This window comes from Hyperolius riggenbachi, chromosome 9 (assembly GCF_040937935.1).
Source record: "Hyperolius riggenbachi isolate aHypRig1 chromosome 9, aHypRig1.pri, whole genome shotgun sequence".
Taxonomy (NCBI): Eukaryota; Metazoa; Chordata; class Amphibia; order Anura; family Hyperoliidae; genus Hyperolius; species Hyperolius riggenbachi.
The window spans coordinates 1411795-1439041 of record NC_090654.1 but is presented as its reverse complement, the minus strand read 5'-3'; the positions used below and the strand labels follow the sequence as shown (position 1 = coordinate 1439041).

Sequence of the window (27247 nt, the reverse complement as noted above, 5' to 3'; positions counted from 1 at the left end):
CAGTGTTTATGCTGCTGCCTCTCTCCCTGGGTGATTCTCCATAATGTAAGAGTAATATCAGCTCTGTAATCCTGCAGTGTTTATGCTGCCGCCTCTCTCCCTGGGTGATTCTCCATAATGTAAGAGTAATATCAGCTCTGTGTAATCCTGCAGTGTTTATGCTGCTGCCTCTCCCTGGGTGATTCTCCATAATGTAAGAGTAATATCAGCTCTGTAATCCTGCAGCGTTTATGCTGCTGCCGCTCTCCCTGGGTGATTCTCCATAATGTAAGAGTAATATCAGCTCTGTAATCCTGCAGTGTTTATGCTGCTGCCTCTCCCTGGGTGATTCTCCATAATGTAAGAGTAATATCAGCTCTGTGTAATCCTGCAGTGTTTATGCTGCCGCCGCTCTCCCTGGGTGACTCTCCATAATGTAAGAGTAATATCAGCTCTGTAATCCTGCAGTGTTTATGCTACTGCCTCTCCCTGGGTGATTCTCCATAATGTAAGAGTAATATCAGCTCTGTGTAATCCTGCAGTGTTTATGCTGCCGCCTCTCTCCCTGGGTGATTCTCCATAATGTAAGAGTAATATCAGCTCTGTGTAATCCTGCAGTGTTTATGCTGCTGCCTCTCTCCCTGGGTGATTCTCCATAATGTAAGAGTAATATCAGCTCTGTGTAATCCTGCAGTGTTTATGCTGCCGCCTCTCTCCCTGGGTGATTCTCCATAATGTAAGAGTAATATCAGCTCTGTGTAATCCTGCAGTGTTTATGCTGCTGCCTCTCCCTGGGTGATTCTCCATAATGTAAGAGTAATATCAGCTCTGTGTCATCCTGCAGTGTTTATGCTGCTGCCTCTCTCCCTGGGTGACTCTCCATAATGTAAGAGTAATATCAGCTCTGTGTAATCCTGCAGCGTTTATGCTGCCGCCTCTCTCCCTGGGTGATTCTCCATAATGTAAGAGTAATATCAGCTCTGTAATCCTGCAGTGTTTATGCTGCCACCTCTCTCCCTGGGTGATTCTCCATAATGTAAGAGTAATATCAGCTCTGTAATCCTGCAGCGTTTATGCTGCTGCCTCTCTCCCTGGGTGATTCTCCATAATGTAAGAGTAATATCAGCTCTGTGTAATCCTGCAGTGTTTATGCTGCTGCCGCTCTCCCTGGGTGATTCTCCATAATGTAAGAGTAATATCAGCTCTGTAATGCTGCAGTGTTTATGCTGCTGCCGCTCTCCCTGGGGGATTCTCCATAATGTAAGAGTAATATCAGCTCTGTAATCCTGCAGTGTTTATGCTGCTGCCTCTCTCCCTGGGTGATTCTTGATAATGTAAGAGTAATATCAGCTCTGTGTAATCCGGCAGTGTTTATGCTGCTGCCTCTCTCCCTGGGTGATTCTCCATAATGTAAGAGTAATATCAGATCTGTGTAATCCTGTAGTGTTTATGCTGCTGCCTCTCCCTGGGTGATTCTCCATAATGTAAGAGTAATATCAGCTCTGTAATCCTGCAGTGTTTATGCTGCCGCCTCTCTGCCTGGGTGATTCTCCATAATGTAAGAGTAATATCAGCTCTGTAATCCTGCAGTGTTTATGCTGCTGCCTCTCTCCCTGGGTGATTCTTGATAATGTAAGAGTAATATCAGCTCTGTGTAATCCGGCAGTGTTTATGCTGCCGCCTCTCTCCCTGGGTGATTCTCCATAATGTAAGAGTAACATCAGCTCTGTGTAATCCTGCAGCGTTTATGCTGCTGCCGCTCTCCCTGGGTGACTCTCCATAATGTAAGAGTAATATCAGCTCTGTGTAATCCTGCAGCGTTTATGCTGCTGCCTCTCTCCCTGGGTGATTCTCCATAATGTAAGAGTAATATCAGCTGTGTAATCCTGCAGTGTTTATGCTGCCGCCTCTCTCCCCGGGTGATTCTCCATAATGTAAGAGTAATATCAGCTCTGTGTAATCCTGCAGCGTTTATGCTGCTGCCGCTCTCCCTGGGTGACTCTCCATAATGTAAGAGTAATATCAGCTCTGTGTAATCCTGCAGTGTTCATGCTGCTGCCTCTCTCCCTGGGTGATTCTCCATAATGTAAGAGTAATATCAGCTCTGTGTAATCCTGCAGCGTTTATGCTGTCGCCTCTCTCCCTGGGTGATTCTCCATAATGTAAGAGTAATATCAGCTCTGTAATCCTGCAGTGTTTATGCTGCCGCCTCTCTCCCTGGGTGATTCTCCATAATGTAAGAGTAATATCAGCTCTGTGTAATCCTGCAGTGTTTATGCTGCTGCCTCTCCCTGGGTGATTCTCCATAATGTAAGAGTAATATCAGCTCTGTAATCCTGCAGCGTTTATGCTGCTGCCTCTCTCCCTGGGTGATTCTCCATAATGTAAGAGTAATATCAGCTCTGTGTAATCCTGCAGTGTTTATATTGCCGCCTCTCTCCCTGGGTGATTCTCCATAATGTAAGAGTAATATCCGCTCTGTGTAATCCTGCAGTGTTTATGCTGCCGCCTCTCTCCCTGGGTGATTCTCCATAATGTAAGAGTAATATCAGCTCTGTGTAATCCTGCAGCGTTTATGCTGCCGCCTCTCTCCATGGGTGATTCTCCATAATGTAAGAGTAATATCAGCTCTGTAATCCTGCAGTGTTTATGCTGCCACCTCTCTCCCTGGGTGATTCTCCATAATGTAAGAGTAATATCAGCTCTGTAATCCTGCAGCGTTTATGCTGCCGCCTCTCTCCCTGGGTGATTATCCATAATGTAAGAGTAATATCAGCTCTGTGTAATCCTTCAGTGTTTATGCTGCTGCCTCTCCCTGGGTGATTCTCCATAATGTAAGAGTAATATCAGCTCTGTAATCCTGCAGTGTTTATGCTGCTGCCTCTCTCCCTGGGTGATTCTCCATAATGTAAGAGTAATATCAGCTCTGTGTAATCCTGCAGTGTTTATGCTGCTGCCTCTCCCTGGGTGATTCTCCATAATGTAAGAGTAATATCAGCTCTGTGTAATCCTGCAGTGTTTATGCTGCCGCCTCTCTCCCTGGGTGATTCTCCATAATGTAAGAGTAATATCAGCTCTGTGTAATCCTGCAGTGTTTATGCTGCTGCCTCTCTCCCTGGGTGATTCTCCATAATGTAAGAGTAATATCAGCTCTGTGTAATCCTGCAGTGTTTATGCTGCTGCCTCTCCCTGGGTGATTCTCCATAATGTAAGAGTAATATCAGCTCTGTGTAATCCTGCAGTGTTTATGCTGCTGCCTCTCTCCCTGGGTGACTCTCCATAATGTAAGAGTAATATCAGCTCTGTGTAATCCTGCAGCGTTTATGCTGCTGCCTCTCTCCCTGGGTGATTCTCCATAATGTAAGAGTAATATCAGCTCTGTAATCCTGCAGCGTTTATGCTGCCGCCTCTCTCCCTGGGTGACTCTCCATAATGTAAGAGTAATATCAGCTCTGTGTCATCCTGCAGTGTTTATGCTGCCGCCTTTCTCCCTGGGTGATTCTCCATAATGTAAGAGTAATATCAGCTCTGTGTAATCCTGCAGCGTTTATGCTGCTGCCTCTCTCCCTGGGTGATTCTCCATAATGTAAGAGTAATATCAGCTCTGTAATCCTGCAGTGTTTATGCTGCTGCCTCTCTCCCTGGGTGACTCTCCATAATGTAAGAGTAATATCAGCTCTGTAATCCTGCAGTGTTTATGCTGCCGCCTCTCTCCCTGGGTGATTCTCCATAATGTAAGAGTAATATCAGCTCTGTGTAATCCTGCAGCGTTTATGCTGCTGCCTCTCCCTGGGGGATTCTCCATAATGTAAGAGTAATATCAGCTCTGTAATCCTGCAGTGTTTATGCTGCTGCCTCTCTCCCTGGGTGATTCTCCATAATGTAAGAGTAATATCAGCTCTGTGTAATCCTGCAGTGTTTATGCTGCTGCCTCTCCCTGGGTGATTCTCCATAATGTAAGAGTAATATCAGCTCTGTGTAATCCTGCAGTGTTTATGCTGCCGCCTCTCTCCCTGGGTGATTCTCCATAATGTAAGAGTAATATCAGCTCTGTGTAATCCTGCAGCGTTTATGCTGCTGCCTCTCTCCCTGGGTGATTCTCCATAATGTAAGAGTAATATCAGCTCTGTAATCCTGCAGTGTTTATGCTGCTGCCACTCTCCCTGGGTGATTCTCCATAATGTAAGAGTAATATCAGCTCTGTGTAATCCTGCAGTGTTTATGCTGCTGCCTCTCTCCCTGGGTGATTCTCCATAATGTAAGAGTAATATCAGCTCTGTAATCCTGCAGTGTTTATGCTGCTGCCTCTCTCCCTGGGTGATTCTCCATAATGTAAGAGTAATATCAGCTCTGTAATCCTGCAGTGTTTATGCTGCCGCCTCTCTCCCCGGGTGATTCTCCATAATGTAAGAGTAATATCAGCTCTGTGTAATCCTGCAGTGTTTATGCTGCTGCCTCTCCCTGGGTGATTCTCCATAATGTAAGAGTAATATCAGCTCTGTGTAATCCTGCAGTGTTTATGCTGCTGCCTCTCCCTGGGTGATTCTCCATAATGTAAGAGTAATATCAGCTCTGTGTAATCCTGCAGCGTTTATGCTGCTGCCTCTCTCCCTGGGTGATTCTCCATAATGTAAGAGTAATATCAGCTCTGTGTAATCCTGCAGTGTTTATGCTGCTGCCTCTCTTCCTGGGGGATTCTCCATAATGTAAGAGTAATATCAGCTCTGTAATCCTGCAGTGTTTATGCTGCCGCCGCTCTCCCTGGGTGATTCTCCATAATGTAAGAGTAATATCAGCTCTGTAATCCTGTAGCGTTTATGCTGCCGCCTCTCTCCCTGGGTGATTCTCCATAATGTAAGAGTAATATCAGCTCTGTAATCCTGCAGTGTTTATGCTGGTGCCTCTCTCCCTGGGTGACTCTCCATAATGTAAGAGTAATATCAGCTCTGTGTAATCCTGCAGTGTTTATGCTGGTGCCTCTCTCCCTGGGTGATTCTCCATAATGTAAGAGTAATATCAGCTCTGTGTAATCCTGCAGTGTTTATGCTGCTGCCTCTCCCTGGGTGATTCTCCATAATGTAAGAGTAATATCAGCTCTGTGTAATCCTGCAGTGTTTATGCTGCTGCCTCTCTCCCTGGGTGACTCTCCATAATGTAAGAGTAATATCAGCTCTGTGTAATCCTGCAGCGTTTATGCTGCTGCCTCTCTCCCTGGGTGATTCTCCCGAATGTAAGAGTAATATCAGCTCTGTGTAATCCTGCAGTGTTTATGCTGCTGCCTCTCTCCCTGGGGGATTCTCCATAATGTAAGAGTAATATCAGCTCTGTAATCCTGCAGTATTTATGCTGCCGCCGCTCTCCCTGGGTGATTCTCCATAATGTAAGAGTAATATCAGCTCTGTAATCCTGCAGTGTTTATGCTGCTGCCTCTCCCTGGGTGATTCTCCATAATGTAAGAGTAATATCAGCTCTGTGTAATCCTGCAGTGTTTATGCTGCTGCCGCTCTCCCTGGGTGATTCCCCATAATGTAAGAGTAATATCAGCTCTGTGTAATCCTGCAGTGTTTATGCTGCCGCCTCTCCCTGGGTGATTCTCCATAATGTAAGAGTAATATCAGCTCTGTGTAATCCTGCAGTGTTTATGCTGCTGCCGCTCTCCCTGGGTGATTCTCCATAATGTAAGAGTAATATCAGCTCTGTGTAATCCTGCAGCGTTTATGCTGCTGCCTCTCTCCCTGGGTGATTCTCCATAATGTAAGAGTAATATCAGCTCTGTGTAATCCTGCAGTGTTTATGCTGCTGCCGCTCTCCCTGGGTGATTCCCCATAATGTAAGAGTAATATCAGCTCTGTGTAATCCTGCAGTGTTTATGCTGCCGCCTCTCCCTGGGTGATTCTCCATAATGTAAGAGTAATATCAGCTCTGTGTAATCCTGCAGTGTTTATGCTGCTGCCGCTCTCCCTGGGTGATTCTCCATAATGTAAGAGTAATATCAGCTCTGTGTAATCCTGCAGCGTTTATGCTGCTGCCTCTCTCCCTGGGTGATTCTCCATAATGTAAGAGTAATATCAGCTCTGTAATCCTGCAGTGTTTATGCTGCTGCCTCTCCCTGGGTGATTCTCCATAATGTAAGAGTAATATCAGCTCTGTGTAATCCTGCAGCGTTTAAGCTGCCGCCGCTCTCCCTGGGTGACTCTCCATAATGTAAGAGTAATATCAGCTCTGTGTAATCCTGCAGTGTTTATGCTGCTGCCTCTCCCTGGGTGATTCTCCATAATGTAAGAGTAATATCAGCTCTGTGTAATCCTGCAGTGTTTATGCTGCTGCCTCTCTCCCTGGGTGATTCTCCATAATGTAAGAGTAATATCAGCTCTGTAATCCTGCAGTGTTTATGCTGCCGCTCTCCCTGGGTGACTCTCCATAATGTAAGAGTAATATCAGCTCTGTGTAATCCTGCAGTGTTTATGCTGCTGCCTCTCCCTGGGTGATTCTCCATAATGTAAGAGTAATATCAGCTCTGTAATCCTGCAGTGTTTATGCTGCTGCCTCTCCCTGGGTGATTCTCCATAATGTAAGAGTAATATCAGCTCTGTGTAATCCTGCAGTGTTTATGCTGCTGCCTCTCCCTGGGTGACTCTCCATAATGTAAGAGTAATATCAGCTGTGTGTAATCCTGCAGTGTTTATGCTGCCGCCGCTCTCCCTGGGTGACTCTCCATAATGTAAGAGTAATATCAGCTCTGTAATCCTGCAGTGTTTATGCTACTGCCTCTCCCTGGGTGATTCTCCATAATGTAAGAGTAATATCAGCTCTGTGTAATCCTGCAGTGTTTATGCTGCCGCCTCTCTCCCTGGGTGATTCTCCATAATGTAAGAGTAATATCAGCTCTGTGTAATCCTGCAGTGTTTATGCTGCTGCCTCTCTCCCTGGGTGATTCTCCATAATGTAAGAGTAATATCAGCTCTGTGTAATCCTGCAGTGTTTATGCTGCCGCCTCTCTCCCTGGGTGATTCTCCATAATGTAAGAGTAATATCAGCTCTGTGTAATCCTGCAGTGTTTATGCTGCTGCCTCTCCCTGGGTGATTCTCCATAATGTAAGAGTAATATCAGCTCTGTGTCATCCTGCAGTGTTTATGCTGCTGCCTCTCTCCCTGGGTGACTCTCCATAATGTAAGAGTAATATCAGCTCTGTGTAATCCTGCAGCGTTTATGCTGCCGCCTCTCTCCCTGGGTGATTCTCCATAATGTAAGAGTAATATCAGCTCTGTAATCCTGCAGTGTTTATGCTGCCACCTCTCTCCCTGGGTGATTCTCCATAATGTAAGAGTAATATCAGCTCTGTAATCCTGCAGCGTTTATGCTGCTGCCTCTCTCCCTGGGTGATTCTCCATAATGTAAGAGTAATATCAGCTCTGTGTAATCCTGCAGTGTTTATGCTGCTGCCGCTCTCCCTGGGTGATTCTCCATAATGTAAGAGTAATATCAGCTCTGTAATGCTGCAGTGTTTATGCTGCTGCCGCTCTCCCTGGGGGATTCTCCATAATGTAAGAGTAATATCAGCTCTGTAATCCTGCAGTGTTTATGCTGCTGCCTCTCTCCCTGGGTGATTCTTGATAATGTAAGAGTAATATCAGCTCTGTGTAATCCGGCAGTGTTTATGCTGCTGCCTCTCTCCCTGGGTGATTCTCCATAATGTAAGAGTAATATCAGATCTGTGTAATCCTGTAGTGTTTATGCTGCTGCCTCTCCCTGGGTGATTCTCCATAATGTAAGAGTAATATCAGCTCTGTAATCCTGCAGTGTTTATGCTGCCGCCTCTCTGCCTGGGTGATTCTCCATAATGTAAGAGTAATATCAGCTCTGTAATCCTGCAGTGTTTATGCTGCTGCCTCTCTCCCTGGGTGATTCTTGATAATGTAAGAGTAATATCAGCTCTGTGTAATCCGGCAGTGTTTATGCTGCCGCCTCTCTCCCTGGGTGATTCTCCATAATGTAAGAGTAACATCAGCTCTGTGTAATCCTGCAGCGTTTATGCTGCTGCCGCTCTCCCTGGGTGACTCTCCATAATGTAAGAGTAATATCAGCTCTGTGTAATCCTGCAGCGTTTATGCTGCTGCCTCTCTCCCTGGGTGATTCTCCATAATGTAAGAGTAATATCAGCTGTGTAATCCTGCAGTGTTTATGCTGCCGCCTCTCTCCCCGGGTGATTCTCCATAATGTAAGAGTAATATCAGCTCTGTGTAATCCTGCAGCGTTTATGCTGCTGCCGCTCTCCCTGGGTGACTCTCCATAATGTAAGAGTAATATCAGCTCTGTGTAATCCTGCAGTGTTCATGCTGCTGCCTCTCTCCCTGGGTGATTCTCCATAATGTAAGAGTAATATCAGCTCTGTGTAATCCTGCAGCGTTTATGCTGTCGCCTCTCTCCCTGGGTGATTCTCCATAATGTAAGAGTAATATCAGCTCTGTAATCCTGCAGTGTTTATGCTGCCGCCTCTCTCCCTGGGTGATTCTCCATAATGTAAGAGTAATATCAGCTCTGTGTAATCCTGCAGTGTTTATGCTGCTGCCTCTCCCTGGGTGATTCTCCATAATGTAAGAGTAATATCAGCTCTGTAATCCTGCAGCGTTTATGCTGCTGCCTCTCTCCCTGGGTGATTCTCCATAATGTAAGAGTAATATCAGCTCTGTGTAATCCTGCAGTGTTTATATTGCCGCCTCTCTCCCTGGGTGATTCTCCATAATGTAAGAGTAATATCCGCTCTGTGTAATCCTGCAGTGTTTATGCTGCCGCCTCTCTCCCTGGGTGATTCTCCATAATGTAAGAGTAATATCAGCTCTGTGTAATCCTGCAGCGTTTATGCTGCCGCCTCTCTCCATGGGTGATTCTCCATAATGTAAGAGTAATATCAGCTCTGTAATCCTGCAGTGTTTATGCTGCCACCTCTCTCCCTGGGTGATTCTCCATAATGTAAGAGTAATATCAGCTCTGTAATCCTGCAGCGTTTATGCTGCCGCCTCTCTCCCTGGGTGATTATCCATAATGTAAGAGTAATATCAGCTCTGTGTAATCCTTCAGTGTTTATGCTGCTGCCTCTCCCTGGGTGATTCTCCATAATGTAAGAGTAATATCAGCTCTGTAATCCTGCAGTGTTTATGCTGCTGCCTCTCTCCCTGGGTGATTCTCCATAATGTAAGAGTAATATCAGCTCTGTGTAATCCTGCAGTGTTTATGCTGCTGCCTCTCCCTGGGTGATTCTCCATAATGTAAGAGTAATATCAGCTCTGTGTAATCCTGCAGTGTTTATGCTGCCGCCTCTCTCCCTGGGTGATTCTCCATAATGTAAGAGTAATATCAGCTCTGTGTAATCCTGCAGTGTTTATGCTGCTGCCTCTCTCCCTGGGTGATTCTCCATAATGTAAGAGTAATATCAGCTCTGTGTAATCCTGCAGTGTTTATGCTGCTGCCTCTCCCTGGGTGATTCTCCATAATGTAAGAGTAATATCAGCTCTGTGTAATCCTGCAGTGTTTATGCTGCTGCCTCTCTCCCTGGGTGACTCTCCATAATGTAAGAGTAATATCAGCTCTGTGTAATCCTGCAGCGTTTATGCTGCTGCCTCTCTCCCTGGGTGATTCTCCATAATGTAAGAGTAATATCAGCTCTGTAATCCTGCAGCGTTTATGCTGCCGCCTCTCTCCCTGGGTGACTCTCCATAATGTAAGAGTAATATCAGCTCTGTGTCATCCTGCAGTGTTTATGCTGCCGCCTTTCTCCCTGGGTGATTCTCCATAATGTAAGAGTAATATCAGCTCTGTGTAATCCTGCAGCGTTTATGCTGCTGCCTCTCTCCCTGGGTGATTCTCCATAATGTAAGAGTAATATCAGCTCTGTAATCCTGCAGTGTTTATGCTGCTGCCTCTCTCCCTGGGTGACTCTCCATAATGTAAGAGTAATATCAGCTCTGTAATCCTGCAGTGTTTATGCTGCCGCCTCTCTCCCTGGGTGATTCTCCATAATGTAAGAGTAATATCAGCTCTGTGTAATCCTGCAGCGTTTATGCTGCTGCCTCTCCCTGGGGGATTCTCCATAATGTAAGAGTAATATCAGCTCTGTAATCCTGCAGTGTTTATGCTGCTGCCTCTCTCCCTGGGTGATTCTCCATAATGTAAGAGTAATATCAGCTCTGTGTAATCCTGCAGTGTTTATGCTGCTGCCTCTCCCTGGGTGATTCTCCATAATGTAAGAGTAATATCAGCTCTGTGTAATCCTGCAGTGTTTATGCTGCCGCCTCTCTCCCTGGGTGATTCTCCATAATGTAAGAGTAATATCAGCTCTGTGTAATCCTGCAGCGTTTATGCTGCTGCCTCTCTCCCTGGGTGATTCTCCATAATGTAAGAGTAATATCAGCTCTGTAATCCTGCAGTGTTTATGCTGCTGCCACTCTCCCTGGGTGATTCTCCATAATGTAAGAGTAATATCAGCTCTGTGTAATCCTGCAGTGTTTATGCTGCTGCCTCTCTCCCTGGGTGATTCTCCATAATGTAAGAGTAATATCAGCTCTGTAATCCTGCAGTGTTTATGCTGCTGCCTCTCTCCCTGGGTGATTCTCCATAATGTAAGAGTAATATCAGCTCTGTAATCCTGCAGTGTTTATGCTGCCGCCTCTCTCCCCGGGTGATTCTCCATAATGTAAGAGTAATATCAGCTCTGTGTAATCCTGCAGTGTTTATGCTGCTGCCTCTCCCTGGGTGATTCTCCATAATGTAAGAGTAATATCAGCTCTGTGTAATCCTGCAGTGTTTATGCTGCTGCCTCTCCCTGGGTGATTCTCCATAATGTAAGAGTAATATCAGCTCTGTGTAATCCTGCAGCGTTTATGCTGCTGCCTCTCTCCCTGGGTGATTCTCCATAATGTAAGAGTAATATCAGCTCTGTGTAATCCTGCAGTGTTTATGCTGCTGCCTCTCTTCCTGGGGGATTCTCCATAATGTAAGAGTAATATCAGCTCTGTAATCCTGCAGTGTTTATGCTGCCGCCGCTCTCCCTGGGTGATTCTCCATAATGTAAGAGTAATATCAGCTCTGTAATCCTGTAGCGTTTATGCTGCCGCCTCTCTCCCTGGGTGATTCTCCATAATGTAAGAGTAATATCAGCTCTGTAATCCTGCAGTGTTTATGCTGGTGCCTCTCTCCCTGGGTGACTCTCCATAATGTAAGAGTAATATCAGCTCTGTGTAATCCTGCAGTGTTTATGCTGGTGCCTCTCTCCCTGGGTGATTCTCCATAATGTAAGAGTAATATCAGCTCTGTGTAATCCTGCAGTGTTTATGCTGCTGCCTCTCCCTGGGTGATTCTCCATAATGTAAGAGTAATATCAGCTCTGTGTAATCCTGCAGTGTTTATGCTGCTGCCTCTCTCCCTGGGTGACTCTCCATAATGTAAGAGTAATATCAGCTCTGTGTAATCCTGCAGCGTTTATGCTGCTGCCTCTCTCCCTGGGTGATTCTCCCGAATGTAAGAGTAATATCAGCTCTGTGTAATCCTGCAGTGTTTATGCTGCTGCCTCTCTCCCTGGGGGATTCTCCATAATGTAAGAGTAATATCAGCTCTGTAATCCTGCAGTATTTATGCTGCCGCCGCTCTCCCTGGGTGATTCTCCATAATGTAAGAGTAATATCAGCTCTGTAATCCTGCAGTGTTTATGCTGCTGCCTCTCCCTGGGTGATTCTCCATAATGTAAGAGTAATATCAGCTCTGTGTAATCCTGCAGTGTTTATGCTGCTGCCGCTCTCCCTGGGTGATTCCCCATAATGTAAGAGTAATATCAGCTCTGTGTAATCCTGCAGTGTTTATGCTGCCGCCTCTCCCTGGGTGATTCTCCATAATGTAAGAGTAATATCAGCTCTGTGTAATCCTGCAGTGTTTATGCTGCTGCCGCTCTCCCTGGGTGATTCTCCATAATGTAAGAGTAATATCAGCTCTGTGTAATCCTGCAGCGTTTATGCTGCTGCCTCTCTCCCTGGGTGATTCTCCATAATGTAAGAGTAATATCAGCTCTGTGTAATCCTGCAGTGTTTATGCTGCTGCCGCTCTCCCTGGGTGATTCCCCATAATGTAAGAGTAATATCAGCTCTGTGTAATCCTGCAGTGTTTATGCTGCCGCCTCTCCCTGGGTGATTCTCCATAATGTAAGAGTAATATCAGCTCTGTGTAATCCTGCAGTGTTTATGCTGCTGCCGCTCTCCCTGGGTGATTCTCCATAATGTAAGAGTAATATCAGCTCTGTGTAATCCTGCAGCGTTTATGCTGCTGCCTCTCTCCCTGGGTGATTCTCCATAATGTAAGAGTAATATCAGCTCTGTAATCCTGCAGTGTTTATGCTGCTGCCTCTCCCTGGGTGATTCTCCATAATGTAAGAGTAATATCAGCTCTGTGTAATCCTGCAGCGTTTAAGCTGCCGCCGCTCTCCCTGGGTGACTCTCCATAATGTAAGAGTAATATCAGCTCTGTGTAATCCTGCAGTGTTTATGCTGCTGCCTCTCCCTGGGTGATTCTCCATAATGTAAGAGTAATATCAGCTCTGTGTAATCCTGCAGTGTTTATGCTGCTGCCTCTCTCCCTGGGTGATTCTCCATAATGTAAGAGTAATATCAGCTCTGTAATCCTGCAGTGTTTATGCTGCCGCTCTCCCTGGGTGACTCTCCATAATGTAAGAGTAATATCAGCTCTGTGTAATCCTGCAGTGTTTATGCTGCTGCCTCTCCCTGGGTGATTCTCCATAATGTAAGAGTAATATCAGCTCTGTAATCCTGCAGTGTTTATGCTGCTGCCTCTCCCTGGGTGATTCTCCATAATGTAAGAGTAATATCAGCTCTGTAATCCTGCAGTGTTTATGCTGCTGCCTCTCCCTGGGTGATTCTCCATAATGTAAGAGTAATATCAGCTCTGTGTAATCCTGCAGCGTTTATGCTGCTGCCTCTCTCCCTGGGTGATTCTCCATAATGTAAGAGTAATATCAGCTCTGTAATCCTGCAGTGTTTATGCTGCCGCTCTCCCTGGGTGACTCTCCATAATGTAAGAGTAATATCAGCTCTGTGTAATCCTGCAGTGTTTATGCTGCTGCCTCTCCCTGGGTGATTCTCCATAATGTAAGAGTAATATCAGCTCTGTAATCCTGCAGTGTTTATGCTGCCGCTCTCCCTGGGTAAAGATGGCCTGAACCTCCGATTTTAGGTTCGCGAACTTCCGCAAAAGTTCGGTTCGCACAAACTTTTGCGAACCGCAGTAGACTTCAATGGGGCAAACTTTGAAAACTATAAAAACACTTATGCTGGCCAGAAAAATGATGGAAAAGATGTTTCAAGGGGTCTAACATCTGAGTTTTTGCATGGATGAGTGGGATAGACGCCAAAAGTCTGGAAAAATCTGGATTTGACGCAAAGCAGCGTTTTAAGGTCAGAAATCATATTGAATGGTAAATTGGAGGTCTAAAGTGCTTTAAAACATCTTGCATGTGTATACATCAATTAGGGAGTGTAATTAGAGTTCTGCTTCACACTGACACACCAAACTCACTGTGTAACGCACCGCAAACAGCTGTTTGTGTAGTGTCGGCCGTGCTGGACTACTGCGCACCATGACGAGAGTGCAGGCGATAGCAGTTTTCAAGCCCATATGGTCCCCGGGCTGAGGTAGCTCAATGACAGAACAACAGTGACGTTCCAGCTGATCATATCCGGTCGGTCCACAATGAAGCAAAGAACCCCCCCCCCCCAGACATTCATATAGCCGGTGGTCATTGCTTCATTGTGATACGCAAGCCCCTTCACCGCGGCAAGGTAATGATCACGAAGGGGAATTGGCACATGTACATGACTTTTGTTTTGTTGTTGCAGCCGCCCGCAGTGCAGCCAGAAATATTAGGCAGGCATGTACACGCAGCAGAAAAAGTAGTATAGCGGCCGCTGCTGGCAGTGGCCTTAAAAATTCAGGAATCCACCTGGAGTCCTGGACCCTGTTGGTGGTGGCGGAGAATGCAGTCAAGCGGCCTGCAGGCAGAGATGCTGTGTGTGGGGACTGACTTAGTCTGTGTCTTAGCCCTCCGGGATCTAATGCTAGGGATACACGGTGCGTTTATGTGCCGGAATCGAGCCGCTGGCTCGATACCGGCTCGTCCCTGCGGGCGACTGCATCAATTCCCGCTCATTCCCGTGGGCGCTTCTAATCTTCCGCTCGTTTTCTCCCATTGTTCCGCCCGCCGGTATCGAGCGCGGAAACGATCCGGCGGGGTATCGGACACGTCGGATATTATCTATCGAGCCATCAGCGGCTCGATTGATAATAAAAAACGCACCATGTATTCCCAGTATTAGGTGACTTCTCTTCTCAGTGACAATGCCTCCAGCTGCACTGAAGGTCCTTTCTGACAGGACGCTTGAGGTGGGGCAAGACAGAAGTTGGATGGCAAATTGGGACAGCTCTGGCCACAGGTCAAGCCTGCGCACAAAGTAGGCCAGAGGTTCATCACTGCTCACAGTGTCTACTTCCACACTTAAGGCCAGGTAGTCGGCTACCTGCCGGTCCAGGCGTTGGTGGGGGGTGGATCTGGAAGGGCTACTGCGAGGCGTTTGACTAAAGAATGTCTGCATGTCCGACATCACCATGAGATGGCTGGAGCGTACTGTCCTTTCCTGTGGGGACATGGGAGAAGGATTACTGACAGTGGTACCTTTATTGCGTTGTGCTGTGACATCACCCTTAAATGCATTGTAAAGCATAGTTGCCATCTTGTTCTGCAAGTGCTGCATTTCTGCCTTCAGGTGAGTTGGTAACATGTCCTCCACTTTGTAACTATACCGAGGGTCTAGTAGCGTGGCCACCCAGTAATTGTCATTCCCATTTAGTTTTTTTTATACGGGGGTCCCTCAACAGGCTGGACAGCATGAAAGACGCCATCTGCACAAAGTTGGATCCAGACGCACTATCCATCTCCTCTTGCTCTTCCTCAGTGACGTCAGGTAAGTCCTCCTCCTCCCCCAGCCACGAACAATACCACGGGAACATTGAGCAGCACAAGCCCCCTGCGACGCCTGCTGCGGATGTTCTTCTGCCACCTCCTCCTAAGAAACGCCTTCCTCCTCATCCGAGTCTGACTCCTCTTTCCCACACAACTCTTCCTCCTCCCCCCTCTGTGCTGCCGCAGGTGTTGAGGAAACATCTGGTTCTGATGAGAATTGATCCCACAATGCTTCCTCCCGTAACTGTTCCTGTTCACACTCCTCCACTGCTTGATCCACCACTCTACACAAGGCACGCTCCAGGAACTAAGCGTACTGGATCAAGTCGCTGATGGTGCCTTCACTGCGACTCACCAGGTTGGTCACCTCCTCAAACGGCCGCATGAGCCTGCATGACTGTCCAGTTGTTGGGCCAGAACATCCCCATCTCTCCAGACTGTGTCCTTCTACTGTAGTTGTAGATGTACTGGATGACGGCTTGCTCCTGCTCTAGCAGGCGAGAGAACATGAGGGTCGAATTCCACCGAGTCGGGCTATCGCAAATCGGGCGTCTCACCGGCAACATGTTTCTCCGCTGAATATTGGCAAAGCATGCCATGGCCGTGTAAGACCACCTGAAATGCCCACACAACTTCCTGGCCTGCTTCAGGACGTCCTCTAAGCCTATGTACTTTGACACAAATTTTTGAATGACTAGATTCAGCACATGTGCCATGCAGGGTACATGTGTCAGCTTTCCCAAATTCAAAGCGGAAATGAGATTGCTGCCGTTGTTACACACCATGTTGCCGATCTCCAGCTGGTGCGGGGTCAGCCACTGATCCACCTGTTTGTTAAGAGCAGCCAGGAGAGCTGCTCCAGTGTGACTCTCCGCTTTGAGGCAAGACATGTCTAAGATGGCGTGACACCATCGTACCTGGCGTGCAGCATAGGCCCTGGGGAGCTGGGGCTGTGTAGCTGGAGAGGAGATCGCAGCACCAGTAGAGTTGAACTGCCACTCAGCCAAGGAGGAGGAGGATGACGACAGCAGCGAAGTGGATGTAGCAGGAGGAGAAGAGGTGGCAGGAGGCCTGCTTGAAAGCCGTGGAGGTGTCACAAGTTGGTCCGCTGCACAGCCACGTACTCCCTGCTTGCCATCGGCCACCAGGTTGACCCAATAGGCTGTGTAAGTAATGTACCTGCCCTGACCATGCTTGGCAGACCAGGCAACCGTGGTCAGCTGGACCCTTGACCCAACGTTGTGTGCCAGAGATCACACCACTTGCCTCTCAACTTCACGGTACAGTTTGGGTATCGCCTTTTTAGAGAAATAATTGCGGCCTGGTATTTTCCACTGCAGTGTCCCAATGGCCACAAATCTACGGAAGGCCTCAGAGTCCACCAGCTGGTATGGTAACAGCTGGCGAGCTAACAGTTCCGCCAAGCCAGCTTTCTGACGCCGGGCAAGGGGGTAACTGGCAAAAATTGGCTTCTTCCGCTCAAAGATTTCCTTCACAGACACCTGGCTGCTGTGGGCAGAGGAGCGGGAACCACTCAAGATCAGAGGCGGAGTGGAGGAGGGTGGCTGTGAAGGTGCAAGGGAGAAAACGGCTGAAGATGCTGCACCTGAAGGAGGAAGAGAAGGAGGGTGGCTTTTCTTTTGTGTGGTGCTTTTGCTGAGGTGCTCTTCCCATTGCAGTTTGTGCCTTTTCTCCATGTGCCTTCGTAAGGCACGTGTCCCTACGTGGGTGTTGGCCTTTCGACGATTCAATTTTTGGTGGCAGAGAGTACAGATGGCATTGCTCTGATCTGCGGCAGACACATAAAAATTTTTCCAAACCGCTGAGCCCTGGGGTGATGGCACTATGGTGGCATCAGCAGCTGACGTTGAAGGGCATGTTGGCTGGCTGTCCATAGGTGGCGATACATGGCGCCGGACACTTCCACCAGCTGTTTCTGAGGACGAGCTCCCCCTGCTTCTTTCAGCAACTCGTCTCCTCCTACTCCTCTCTGACTCCCCCTCTGAACTGTCCCCGTTCATCTCCTCTATTGGGAACATACGTGGCATCTGTATAATCGTCATCATCATAATCATCCTGCCCAGCTTCACTTGCCTCAGACACCTCCAAAACTGCACCAACAGCAGGTACTTCATCATCCTTCTCCTCACACATTACGTCCATAGTGTCGCCTAACTCAGACATATGAGGTGGTGTAACTTGCTTAGGGCCTTCATCTTGTTGTAACAATAATGGCTGTGAATCAGTGATTTCCCCACCAAATAACTCCTGTGAACTGTCAAATGCAGCGGATGTGGTGCTTGTAGCGCTGGTGGCTGCGGAAGATGAGGTGTTCTGTGTTAAATAGTCAACCACGTCCTGACAATCTTGGGAGTTGATGGGACATGCCTTCTTCTGAGCACTTTACTTTGGTCCAGGGCCGCACGAAATCACATCAGCACGACCTCGCACAGACCTGCCGGTGGCCTTCCTCTGGGTCTGCCTCTACCTCTACCTGTTTTTTCCGTTTTGCCCATATTGGGGGGGATGAAGTGAAAGGTATGCACTGACTTGACTTATACAATGTGCAGTCACACAGGTGCAGTTAACAGGTATGCACGGAGTGGTATATCACACTGAGTGCACTCGCATAGGTAGGTGGGTGCACTGAACACAACAGGTAGGTATATGCAGTGATGAGTATTACAAATGTGCACCTATCAAACACACGTACCATGAACAGGTACAGTGACTGGTGGTATTAAATATCACACTGCGTGCGCTCACGTAGGTAGGTGGGTGCACTGAAGTGAACAACAGGTAGGTATATGCAGTGATGGGTATTACAATGTGCACCTGTCACACACAGACAGGTACCGGACAGGCACAGTGGCACTGCATGCGCTCACGTAGGTAGGTGGGTGCACTGTGAACAACAGGTAGGTGTCACAAGCCCCCTAGTGGCTGGACCGCACAATGCCTTCCAATCGGTTTCAGCACACAGACCATGCAATCTGTGGTCGCAATCGGTGCGCAGAAACCGCTGGGATTTTGGCAGCAGACCGACTAGAAGGGAGCCTGTGAGTTACGGCAATTACAAATTACACACTATTTCAGGTTAGAACTGCCACCACCTCTGTTACCATGGGACAGAGGAACCCACTGACTGGCTGACTCTAGACCTGCAAATAGAAAATGGTTAAACACACTCTATTCTGTCTAGCTAGCAACAATAGTAGTGACTCTTCAGAAGCCAGGGTTCAGTTTTTCAGCTGCAGAGCACGCTGTGCTGTCGCCATGGTTACCTGAGGGCAGTATGTACAGCAGTACACAGTGTAGCTGCTGGCAGATAGGAGTGTTAGCTGCTGAGCACACTGTGCTGTCGCCATGGTTACCTGAGGGCAGTATGTACAGCAGTATACAGTGTAGCTGCTGGCAGATAGGAGTGTCAGCTCCTGAGCACGCTCCGATGTCGCCATGGTTACCTGAGGGCAGTATGTACAGCAGTATACAGTGTAGCTGCTGGCAGATAGGTGTGTCAGCTCCTGAGCATGCTCCGATGTCGCCATGGTTACCTGAGGGCAGTATGTACAGCAGTATACAGTGTAGCTGCTGGCAGATAGCAGTGTCAGCTCCTGAGCATGCTGTGCTGTCGCCATGGTTACCTGAGGGCAGTATGTACAGCAGTATACAGTGTAGCTGCTGGCAGAGAGCAGTGTCAGCTCCTGAGCACGCTGTGCTGTCGCCATAGTTACCTGAGGGCAGTATGTACAGCAGTATACAGTGTAGCTGCTGGCAGATAGCAGTGTCAGCTCCTGAGCATGCTGTGCTGTCGCCATGGTTACCTGAGGGCAGTATGTACAGCAGTATACAGTGTAGCTGCTGGCAGATAGGAGTATCAGCTCCTGAGCATGCTGTGCTGTCGCCATAGTTACCTGAGGGCAGTATGTACAGCAGTATACAGTGTAGCTGCTGGCAGATAGCAGTGTCAGCTCCTGAGCACGCTCCGATGTCGCCATGGTTACCTGAGGGCAGTATGTACAGCAGTATACAGTGTAGCTGCTGGCAGATAGCAGTGTCAGCTCCTGAGCACGCTCCGATGTCGCCATGGTTACCTGAGGGCAGTATGTACAGCAGTATACACTGTAGCTGCTGGCAGATAGGAGTGTCAGCTCCTGAGCACGCTCCGATGTCGCCATGGTTACCTGAGGGCAGTATGTACAGCAGTATACAGTGTAGCTGCTGGCAGATAGGAGTGTCAGCTCCTGAGCACGCTGTGCTGTCGCCATGGTTACCTGAGGGTAGTATGTACAGCAGTATACAGTGTAGCTGCTGGCAGATAGGAGTGTCAGCTCCTGAGCACACTGTGCTGTCACCATGGTTACCTGAGGGCAGTATGTACAGCAGTATACAGTGTAGCTGCTGGCAGATAGGAGTGTCAGCTCCTGAGCACACTGTGCTGTCACCATGGTTACCTGAGGGTAGTATGTACAGCAGTATACAGTGTAGCTGCTGGCAGATAGGAGTGTCAGCTCCTGAGCACACTGTGCTGTCACCATGGTTACCTGAGGGTAGTATGTACAGCAGTATACAGTGTAGCTGCTGGCAGATAGGAGTGTCAGCTCCTGAGCACACTGTGCTGTCACCATGGTTACCTGAGGGTAGTATGTACAGCAGTATACAGTGTAGCTGCTGGCAGATAGCAGTGTCAGCTCCTGAGCATGCTGTGCTGTCGCCATGGTTACCTGAGGGCAGTATGTACAGCAGTATACAGTGTAGCTGCTGGCAGATAGGAGTGTCAGCTCCTGAGCATGTTGTGCTGTAGCCATGGTTACCTGAGGGCAGTATGTACAGCAGTATACAGTGTAGCTGCTGGCAGATAGCAGTGTCAGCTCCTGAGCATGCTGTGCTGTCGCCATAGTTACCTGAGGGCAGTATGTACAGCAGTATACAGTGTAGCTGCTGGCAGATAGGAGTGTCAGCTCCTGAGCATGTTGTGCTGTAGCCATGGTTACCTGAGGGCAGTATGTACAGCAGTATACAGTGTAGCTGCTGGCAGAGAGCAGTGTCAGCTCCTGAGCACGCTGTGCTGTCGCCATGGTTACCTGAGGGCAGTATGTACAGCAGTATACAGTGTAGCTGCTGGCAGATAGCAGTGTCAGCTCCTGAGCATGCTGTGCTGTCGCCATGGTTACCTGAGGGCAGTATGTACAGCAGTATACAGTGTAGCTGCTGGCAGATAGCAGTGTCAGCTCCTGAGCATGCTCCGATGTCGCCATGGTTACCTGAGGGCAGTATGTACAGCAGTATACAGTGTAGCTGCTGGCAGATAGCAGTGTCAGCTCCTGAGCATGTTGTGCTGTAGCCATGGTTACCTGAGGGCAGTATGTACAGCAGTATACAGTGTAGCTGCTGGCAGATAGGAGTGTCAGCTCCTGAGCACACTGTGCTGTCACCATGGTTACCTGAGGGCAGTATGTACAGCAGTATACAGTGTAGCTGCTGGCAGATAGGAGTGTCAGCTCCTGAGCACACTGTGCTGTCGCCATGGTTACCTGAGGGCAGTATGTACAGCAGTATACAGTGTAGCTGCTGGCAGATAGGAGTGTCAGCTCCTGAGCATGCTGTGCTGTCGCCATGGTTACCTGAGGGTAGTATGTACAGCAGTATACAGTATAGCTGCTGGCAGATAGGAGTGTCAGCTCCTGAGCACACTGTGCTGTCACCATGGTTACCTGAGGGCAGTATGTACAGCAGTATACAGTGTAGCTGCTGGCAGATAGGAGTGTCAGCTCCTGAGCACACTGTGCTGTCGCCATGGTTACCTGAGGGCAGTATGTACAGCAGTATACAGTGTAGCTGCTGGCAGATAGGAGTGTCAGCTCCTGAGCATGCTGTGCTGTCGCCATGGTTACCTGAGGGTAGTATGTACAGCAGTATACAGTATAGCTGCTGGCAGATAGGAGTGTCAGCTCCTGAGCACACTGTGCTGTCACCATGGTTACCTGAGGGCAGTATGTACAGCAGTATACAGTGTAGCTGCTGGCAGATAGGAGTGTCAGCTCCTGAGCACACTGTGCTGTCGCCATGGTTACCTGAGGGCAGTATGTACAGCAGTATACAGTGTAGCTGCTGGCAGATAGGAGTGTCAGCTCCTGAGCACGCTGTGCTGTAGCCATGGCTACCTGAGGGCAGTATGTACAGCAGTATACAGTGTAGCTGCTGGCAGATAGGAGTGTTAGCTGCTGAGCACACTGTGCTGTCACCATGGTTACCTGAGGGCAGTATGTACAGCAGTATACAGTGTAGCTGCTGGCAGATAGCAGTGTCAGCTCCTGAGCATGCTGTGCTGTCGCCATAGTTACCTGAGGGCAGTATGTACAGCAGTATACGGTGTAGTGCCAGCTCTGTCGCCATGGTTACCTGAGGGGCGTGTCGCCATGCTGTGTGAGGAGACTCCGTACGTCACAGCGGCCGCGCTCTGCGGGGGGGGGGCGGGGCCTCGTATGTAAATCTCCATCCGCTGATCGGTGACGTAGTGTCACACCACAGCGCGCCGGCCGCTCTGATTGGCTGCTCTCCGCTGGCCTCATGCACAACAAAACAAGCAGCACGCGCTGTGACAGGAGCGGGGGCGGGGCTCGCCGGGTGGGCGTGGCGGACAGGGATCCAGCCAAGCCTCGCTCCCGCTCTGCCGTCTGTCTGCCTGTGACTGGAGCGAGGCCTGGCGGGCAGTGACGTCACAGGGGGCGGGGCCGGCTGGTTATGGCGACAGCGTGTGGAGTGACAGGACGGTGAGGAGCGGCGAGTCCGCAGCTTCATGGAGGCGGCAGAGGTGACCATGGAGACCCTGGCGGAGCTGGGCGACGAGCTGACCCTGGGGGACATCGACGGTGAGGAGGAGGGGGCGGGGTGTGCGGGATATAGACCTGTGTGCACCACTTCCTGTGACGTCACTGCCCCTCATATACCCCTCATCTATGTGCTGTGTGCACCACTTCCTGTGACGTCACTGCCCCCTGTGTAACCCCCATATACCCCTCATATATGTGCTGTGTGCACCACTTCCTGTGACGTCACTGCCCCTCATATACCCCCATATACCCCTCATATATGTACTGTGTGCTCTACTTCCTGTGACGTCACTGCCCCTCATATACCCCCCATATACCCCTCATCTATGTACTGTCTACTTCCTGTGACGTCACTGCCCCCTGTGTAACCCCCATATACCCCCTATATATGCTGTGTGTACCACTTCCTGTGACGTCACTGCCCCTCATATACCCCCATATACCCCTCATATATGTACTGTGTGCTCTACTTCCTGTGACGTCACTGCCCCCTGTGTAACCCCCATATACCCCTATGTACAGTGGTTTGCAAAAGTATTCGGCCCCCTTGAAGTTTTCCACATTTTGTCACATTACTGCCACAAACATGAATCAATGTTATTGGAATTCCGCGTGAAAGACCAACACAAAGTGGTGTACATGTGAGAAGTGGAACGAAAATCATACATCATTCCAAACATTTCTTACAAATAAATAACTGCAAAGTGGGGTGTGTGTAATTATGTAGCCCCCTGAGTCAATGCTTTGTAGAACCACCTTTTGCTGCAATTACAGCTGCCAGTCTTTTAGGGTATGTCTCTACCAGCTTTGCACATCTAGAGACTGAAATCCTTGCCCATTCTTCTTTGCAAAACAGCTCCAGCTCAGTCAGATTAGATGGACAGCGTTTGTGAACAGCAGTTTTCAGATCTTGCCACAGATTCTCGATTGGATTTAGATCTGGACTTTGACTGGGCCATTCTAACACATAGATATGTTTTGTTTTAAACCATTCCGTTGTTGCCCTGGCTTTATGTTTAGGGTCATTGTCCTGCTGGAAGGTGAACCTCCGCCCCAGTCTCAAGTATTTTGCAGTCTCCAAGAGGTTTTCTTCCAAGTTTGCCCTGTATTTGGCTCCATCCATCTTCCCATCAACTCTGACCAGCTTCCCTGTCCCTGCTGAAGAGAAGCACCCCCAGAGCATGATGCTGCCACCACCATACTTTACAGTGGGGATGGTGTGTTCAGAGTGATGTGCAGTGTTAGTTTTCCACCACACATAGCGTTTTGCATTTTGGCCAAAAAGTTCCATTTTGGTCTCATCTGACCAGATCACCTTCTTCCACATGGTTGCTGTGTCCCCCACATGGCTTGTGGCAAACTGCAAACAGGACTTCTTATGCTTTTCGGTTAACAATGCCTTTCTTCTTGCCACTCTTCCATAAAGGCCAACTTTGTACAGTGCATGACTAATAGTTGTCCTATGGACAGATTCCCCCACCTGAGCTGTAGATCTCTGCAGCTCATCCAGAGTCACCATGGGCCTCTTGACTGCATTTCTGATCAGCGCTCTCCTTGTTCGGCCTGTAAGTTTAGGTGGACAGCCTTGTCTTGGTAGGTTTACAGTTGTGCCATACTCCTTCCATTTCTGAATGATCACTTGAACAGTGCTCCGTGGGATGTTCAAGGCTTTGGAAATCTTTTTGTAGCCTAAGCCTGCTTTAAATTTCTCAATAACTTTATCCCTGACCTGTCTGGTGTGTTCTTTGGACTTCACGGTGTTGTTGCTCCCAATATTCTCATAGACCACCTCTGAGGCCATCACAGAGCAGCTGTATTTCTACTGACATTAGATTACACACAGGTGCACTCTGTTTAGTCATTAGCACTCATCAGGCAATGTCTATAGGCAACTGACTGAATAATTACGCACACACCACTTTGCAGTTATTTATTTGTAAAAAATGTTTGGCATCATGTATGATTTCCGTTCCACTTCTCACGTGTACACCTCTTTGTTTTGGTCTTTCATGTGGAATTCCAATAAAATTGGTTCATGTTTGTGGCAGTAATGTGACAAAATGTGGAAAACTTCAAGGGGGCCGAATACTTTTGAAAGCCACTGTATGTGCTGTGTGCACCACTTCCTGTGACGTCACTGCCCCCTGTGTAATCCCCATATACCCCTCATATATGTGCTGTGTGCACAACTTCCTGTGACGCCACTGCCCCCTGTGTAACCCCCATATACCCCTCATATATGTGCTGTGTGCACCACTTCCTGTGACGTCACTGCCCCATATACCCCTCCTGTACCCCGTATTCCACTATGTATGATGTGTGCACCACTTCCTGTGGCGTCACTGTCCCGTGTAATGAGAGAGAGATATGATGTATCTCTCACATTCTGTGACATCACCACCCACTGTGCCCCCCATTTACCTCTATATATGATGTGTGGCCCTCACTTCCTGTGACAGCAGAGCAGGGACGAGGTCCTCCAGTACCCAAGGCTGAGACACCAAAGTGCCCCCCTCCATCCCTCCCACCTCAGCTGTCACACACTGATTGCTATTAGACTAAGAGGCACCCCAGGACTCCCAACACCTTAATCTCTAGTTATCTGGCTTGTAGTCACTTCCATGCATCTCCTTTTCTTATTTCTTTCTGCTTCAAACACAATAGGGAAATGATGTGAGATGTGTGCCCCCCTCCTACACTTCACCCTGAGTCTAAAGCCTTTCTCGTCTCTGCCTGGCCCTGCGCCCCCTTCTTACACTGAGCCCTGAGGCTGGAGCCTCTCTCGCCTCTGCCCTGCCTGTGATGTCACCACCTCATGTACCCCTATATATGATATGTACCCCTCTTCATGTGACGTCACCGTCCCTTGTACCTACTATTGATTTATAAAGTGCTGACATATTCCGTGGCGCTGTACAAAGTAAGAAACACACATGGGGTACATAATAATACAGACAATGGTATGCACCAATATATAAAATACAGAATTGGTAATTACAGTGACTAAAGTAATATGAATGACATTTTTAACAAAGTCCAAGACACAAAAGGGGGAGAGAGCCGTGCCCTTGCTGCAAGCTTACAATGTAAATGAATGGGGTGACGGGAACAAGAGCTGGGGTAGTAATATTCCTGTCTACAGGCAGTGGAGTTAGTTTATCTAGTAGGAGGTACAATTTTCCGTCAGATCTATTAGATAATTTCAACCGCTCCAATTGCATTGCGTTACATTTCGCAATAGATTTTGGGTAGTTATCAAAGCAAAATCTATTGCAGAATCGATCTGAAACAATTTGGACGTCTACACACGATACAATTTCTTATTAGATTTATCTAATAATCCGTCTATCTGATGGAAAATTGTATTGTGTAGATGAGGCTTTAGGTAGAGGTTATGCTTGTCGGAAACATTGAGGTTTGAGGACATGTGAAAGGTTGGAGAGTGACAAATGGAAGGGGATCCTAGAGGAGGGATAAAGCACATGTGAAATCTTGTATACGTGATTGTGAATAGGTGATTCTAGAGGAGGATAATAAAAGATCATGTGCAGATCTGAGATTGCGGTTGGGTCTGGAAATTAGTGAGGTGATGTACAGGGGAGAGATTGCGGAGAATTGGCAGCCAGTGAAGAGCTTGACAGAGAGGAGCAGCAGAGGAAGAGCGAGAAGAAAGATGAATGAGACGAGCAGCAGAGTTCAGCATAGATTGCAGGGGGGCCAGTCAGTTAGTTAATAGTCTACAAAGCAGTATGTTACAATAGTCCAGACGCGATATAAGAGCATGTAGTAACATTTTAGTTGTGTCTTGAGTGAGAAAAGGTTGGATGCGAGATATATTTTTGAGCTGGAGATGGCAGGAGCTGGTCAGGGAGTGAATGTGAGGATGAATGAGAGAGAGAGAGGAGTCGAATATTACCCCTATGCATTGTGCTTTGGGAACTGAAGTTATGGGAGTGTTATTAACATCTATTGTTACTTCAGGCAGAGAGGTGACCAGAGATGGTGGAAAAATGATTACTTCCGTTTTACTCATATTAAGTTTTAAGAAGCGAGAGGACATGAAGGAGGATATAGCAGACAAGCAGTCAGGAACACGTGTGAGGAGGGAATTAAGGTCTAGGGCTGAGAGGTACAGTTGTGTATTATCTGCATATAAGTTGTATTGAAACCCAAATTAGATGATTAAGTTGCCAGGACTCTGCATGTAGATGAGAAAAAGGAGGGGTCCAAAGACAGAGCCTTGAGGTACCCCCACAGATAAAGGATGGGGAGACGAGATCTGATCTGTGAAAGAGACTGTGAAAGTCCTTTCAGAGAAATGGGAAACTATCCAGGAGAAAGAGAGGTCCTTTATTCCTATTGATAAAAGGATCTATCTGCAGGAGAAAGTGTGGTCAACAGTATCATATGATGACGGATTAGTATGGAATAATTGCCTATGGATTTAACCAAGAAGATCATTGGCCACTTTAGTAAGGGCTGTTTCTGTGGAGTGGTTACAGCAGAACTGACCAAGCAGGGAGTTAGCAGATAAATACTGGCTTAGTTCAACATGTATGTCAGGTTCAGGTGATTTGGATGTAAATGTGAGAAGTGACACAGGGTGGTAGTTGGTGAGTACGGTGGGATTTAGGGCTGGTGCACACCAAGAGCGGTTCTGAGCATTTCTAAAAACACTTGCGCTTTGAAAAGCGCTTGGCTAATGTATTTGAATGACATGGAGCACACCAGAGCGATTTGTTTTTTACCCAAAAACAAACTTGGGTTCTGCAGCATTTTTGCTGATTTCTGAGGCGATTCAGCCTCAATGTTAAGTATTGGAAAGTGGAAAACCGCTCAGAGAAACGCTAGATCAGAGTGATTTTTCAAGCGTATTTGTTACAGAGCTGGTCAGTTAAAGCTCTACTGTAACAAAATATAAACACCACTACACCAAAACACTCCAGAAATCGCTAGGTATGCTTAGAAAATCGCTAGGCACATGCCTAGAATCCTCTTAAAAATCACGTCAAGAAGCGCTGTTTGCTTTTACGCTAGTGCTTTTTGGTGTGCACTGGCCCTCAGATGATTTTTTAAGTAGTGGTGACACAACAGGTTTTTTTGATTGAGGACGGAACAATGCTAGTGGAGAGGGATAGGTTGAATAGTGATATTAATACAGGTATGAAGGATATCTGATAACTCCCTGCTTGATCAGTTCCAGTCTAACTTTCTCTCTAACCAAATCCGGCTGATACTCCACAGAAACGGCCCTTACTAAAGTGGCCCATAATGTTTTTATTACTCCATTATTCCATACTCCTCCTCCATGATCCGTCATCAGCATGTGACACTGTTGACCACACATTACTCCTACAGATCCTTTCATCTATAGGCATAAAGGGCCTCGCTCTCTCCTGGATATCTTCCTATCTCTCT

At 47.9% G+C, this 27247-nt stretch overlaps 1 protein-coding gene and 1 long non-coding RNA gene across 5 annotated transcripts in view; one reads left to right on the top strand and one right to left on the bottom strand.

Moving 5' to 3' along the window:
- LOC137531820 (uncharacterized) overlaps positions 1 to 21507 on the bottom strand; it is an 87150-nt gene extending 65643 nt beyond the window's left edge. Inside the window, exon 1 of one of the 4 annotated variants that reach the window (XR_011023771.1) lies at positions 21399 to 21507. This is a non-coding gene — a long non-coding RNA (uncharacterized lncRNA). Of the gene's footprint in view, positions 1 to 18280; positions 18304 to 18370; positions 18406 to 21340 lie in introns of those variants that run through there. The other 3 variants (XR_011023770.1, XR_011023772.1, XR_011023773.1) reach the window with 3 other exon arrangements.
- Positions 21508 to 21615: 108 nt separating this feature from the next.
- Positions 21616 to 27247, top strand: part of SREBF2 (sterol regulatory element binding transcription factor 2) — a 178048-nt gene continuing 172416 nt past the window's right edge. Inside the window, exon 1 of the mRNA XM_068252792.1 lies at positions 21616 to 21868. Within this exon, the coding sequence (XP_068108893.1) occupies positions 21796 to 21868 (73 nt within the window). The 5' untranslated portion in view covers positions 21616 to 21795. The remainder of the gene's footprint in view (positions 21869 to 27247) is intronic.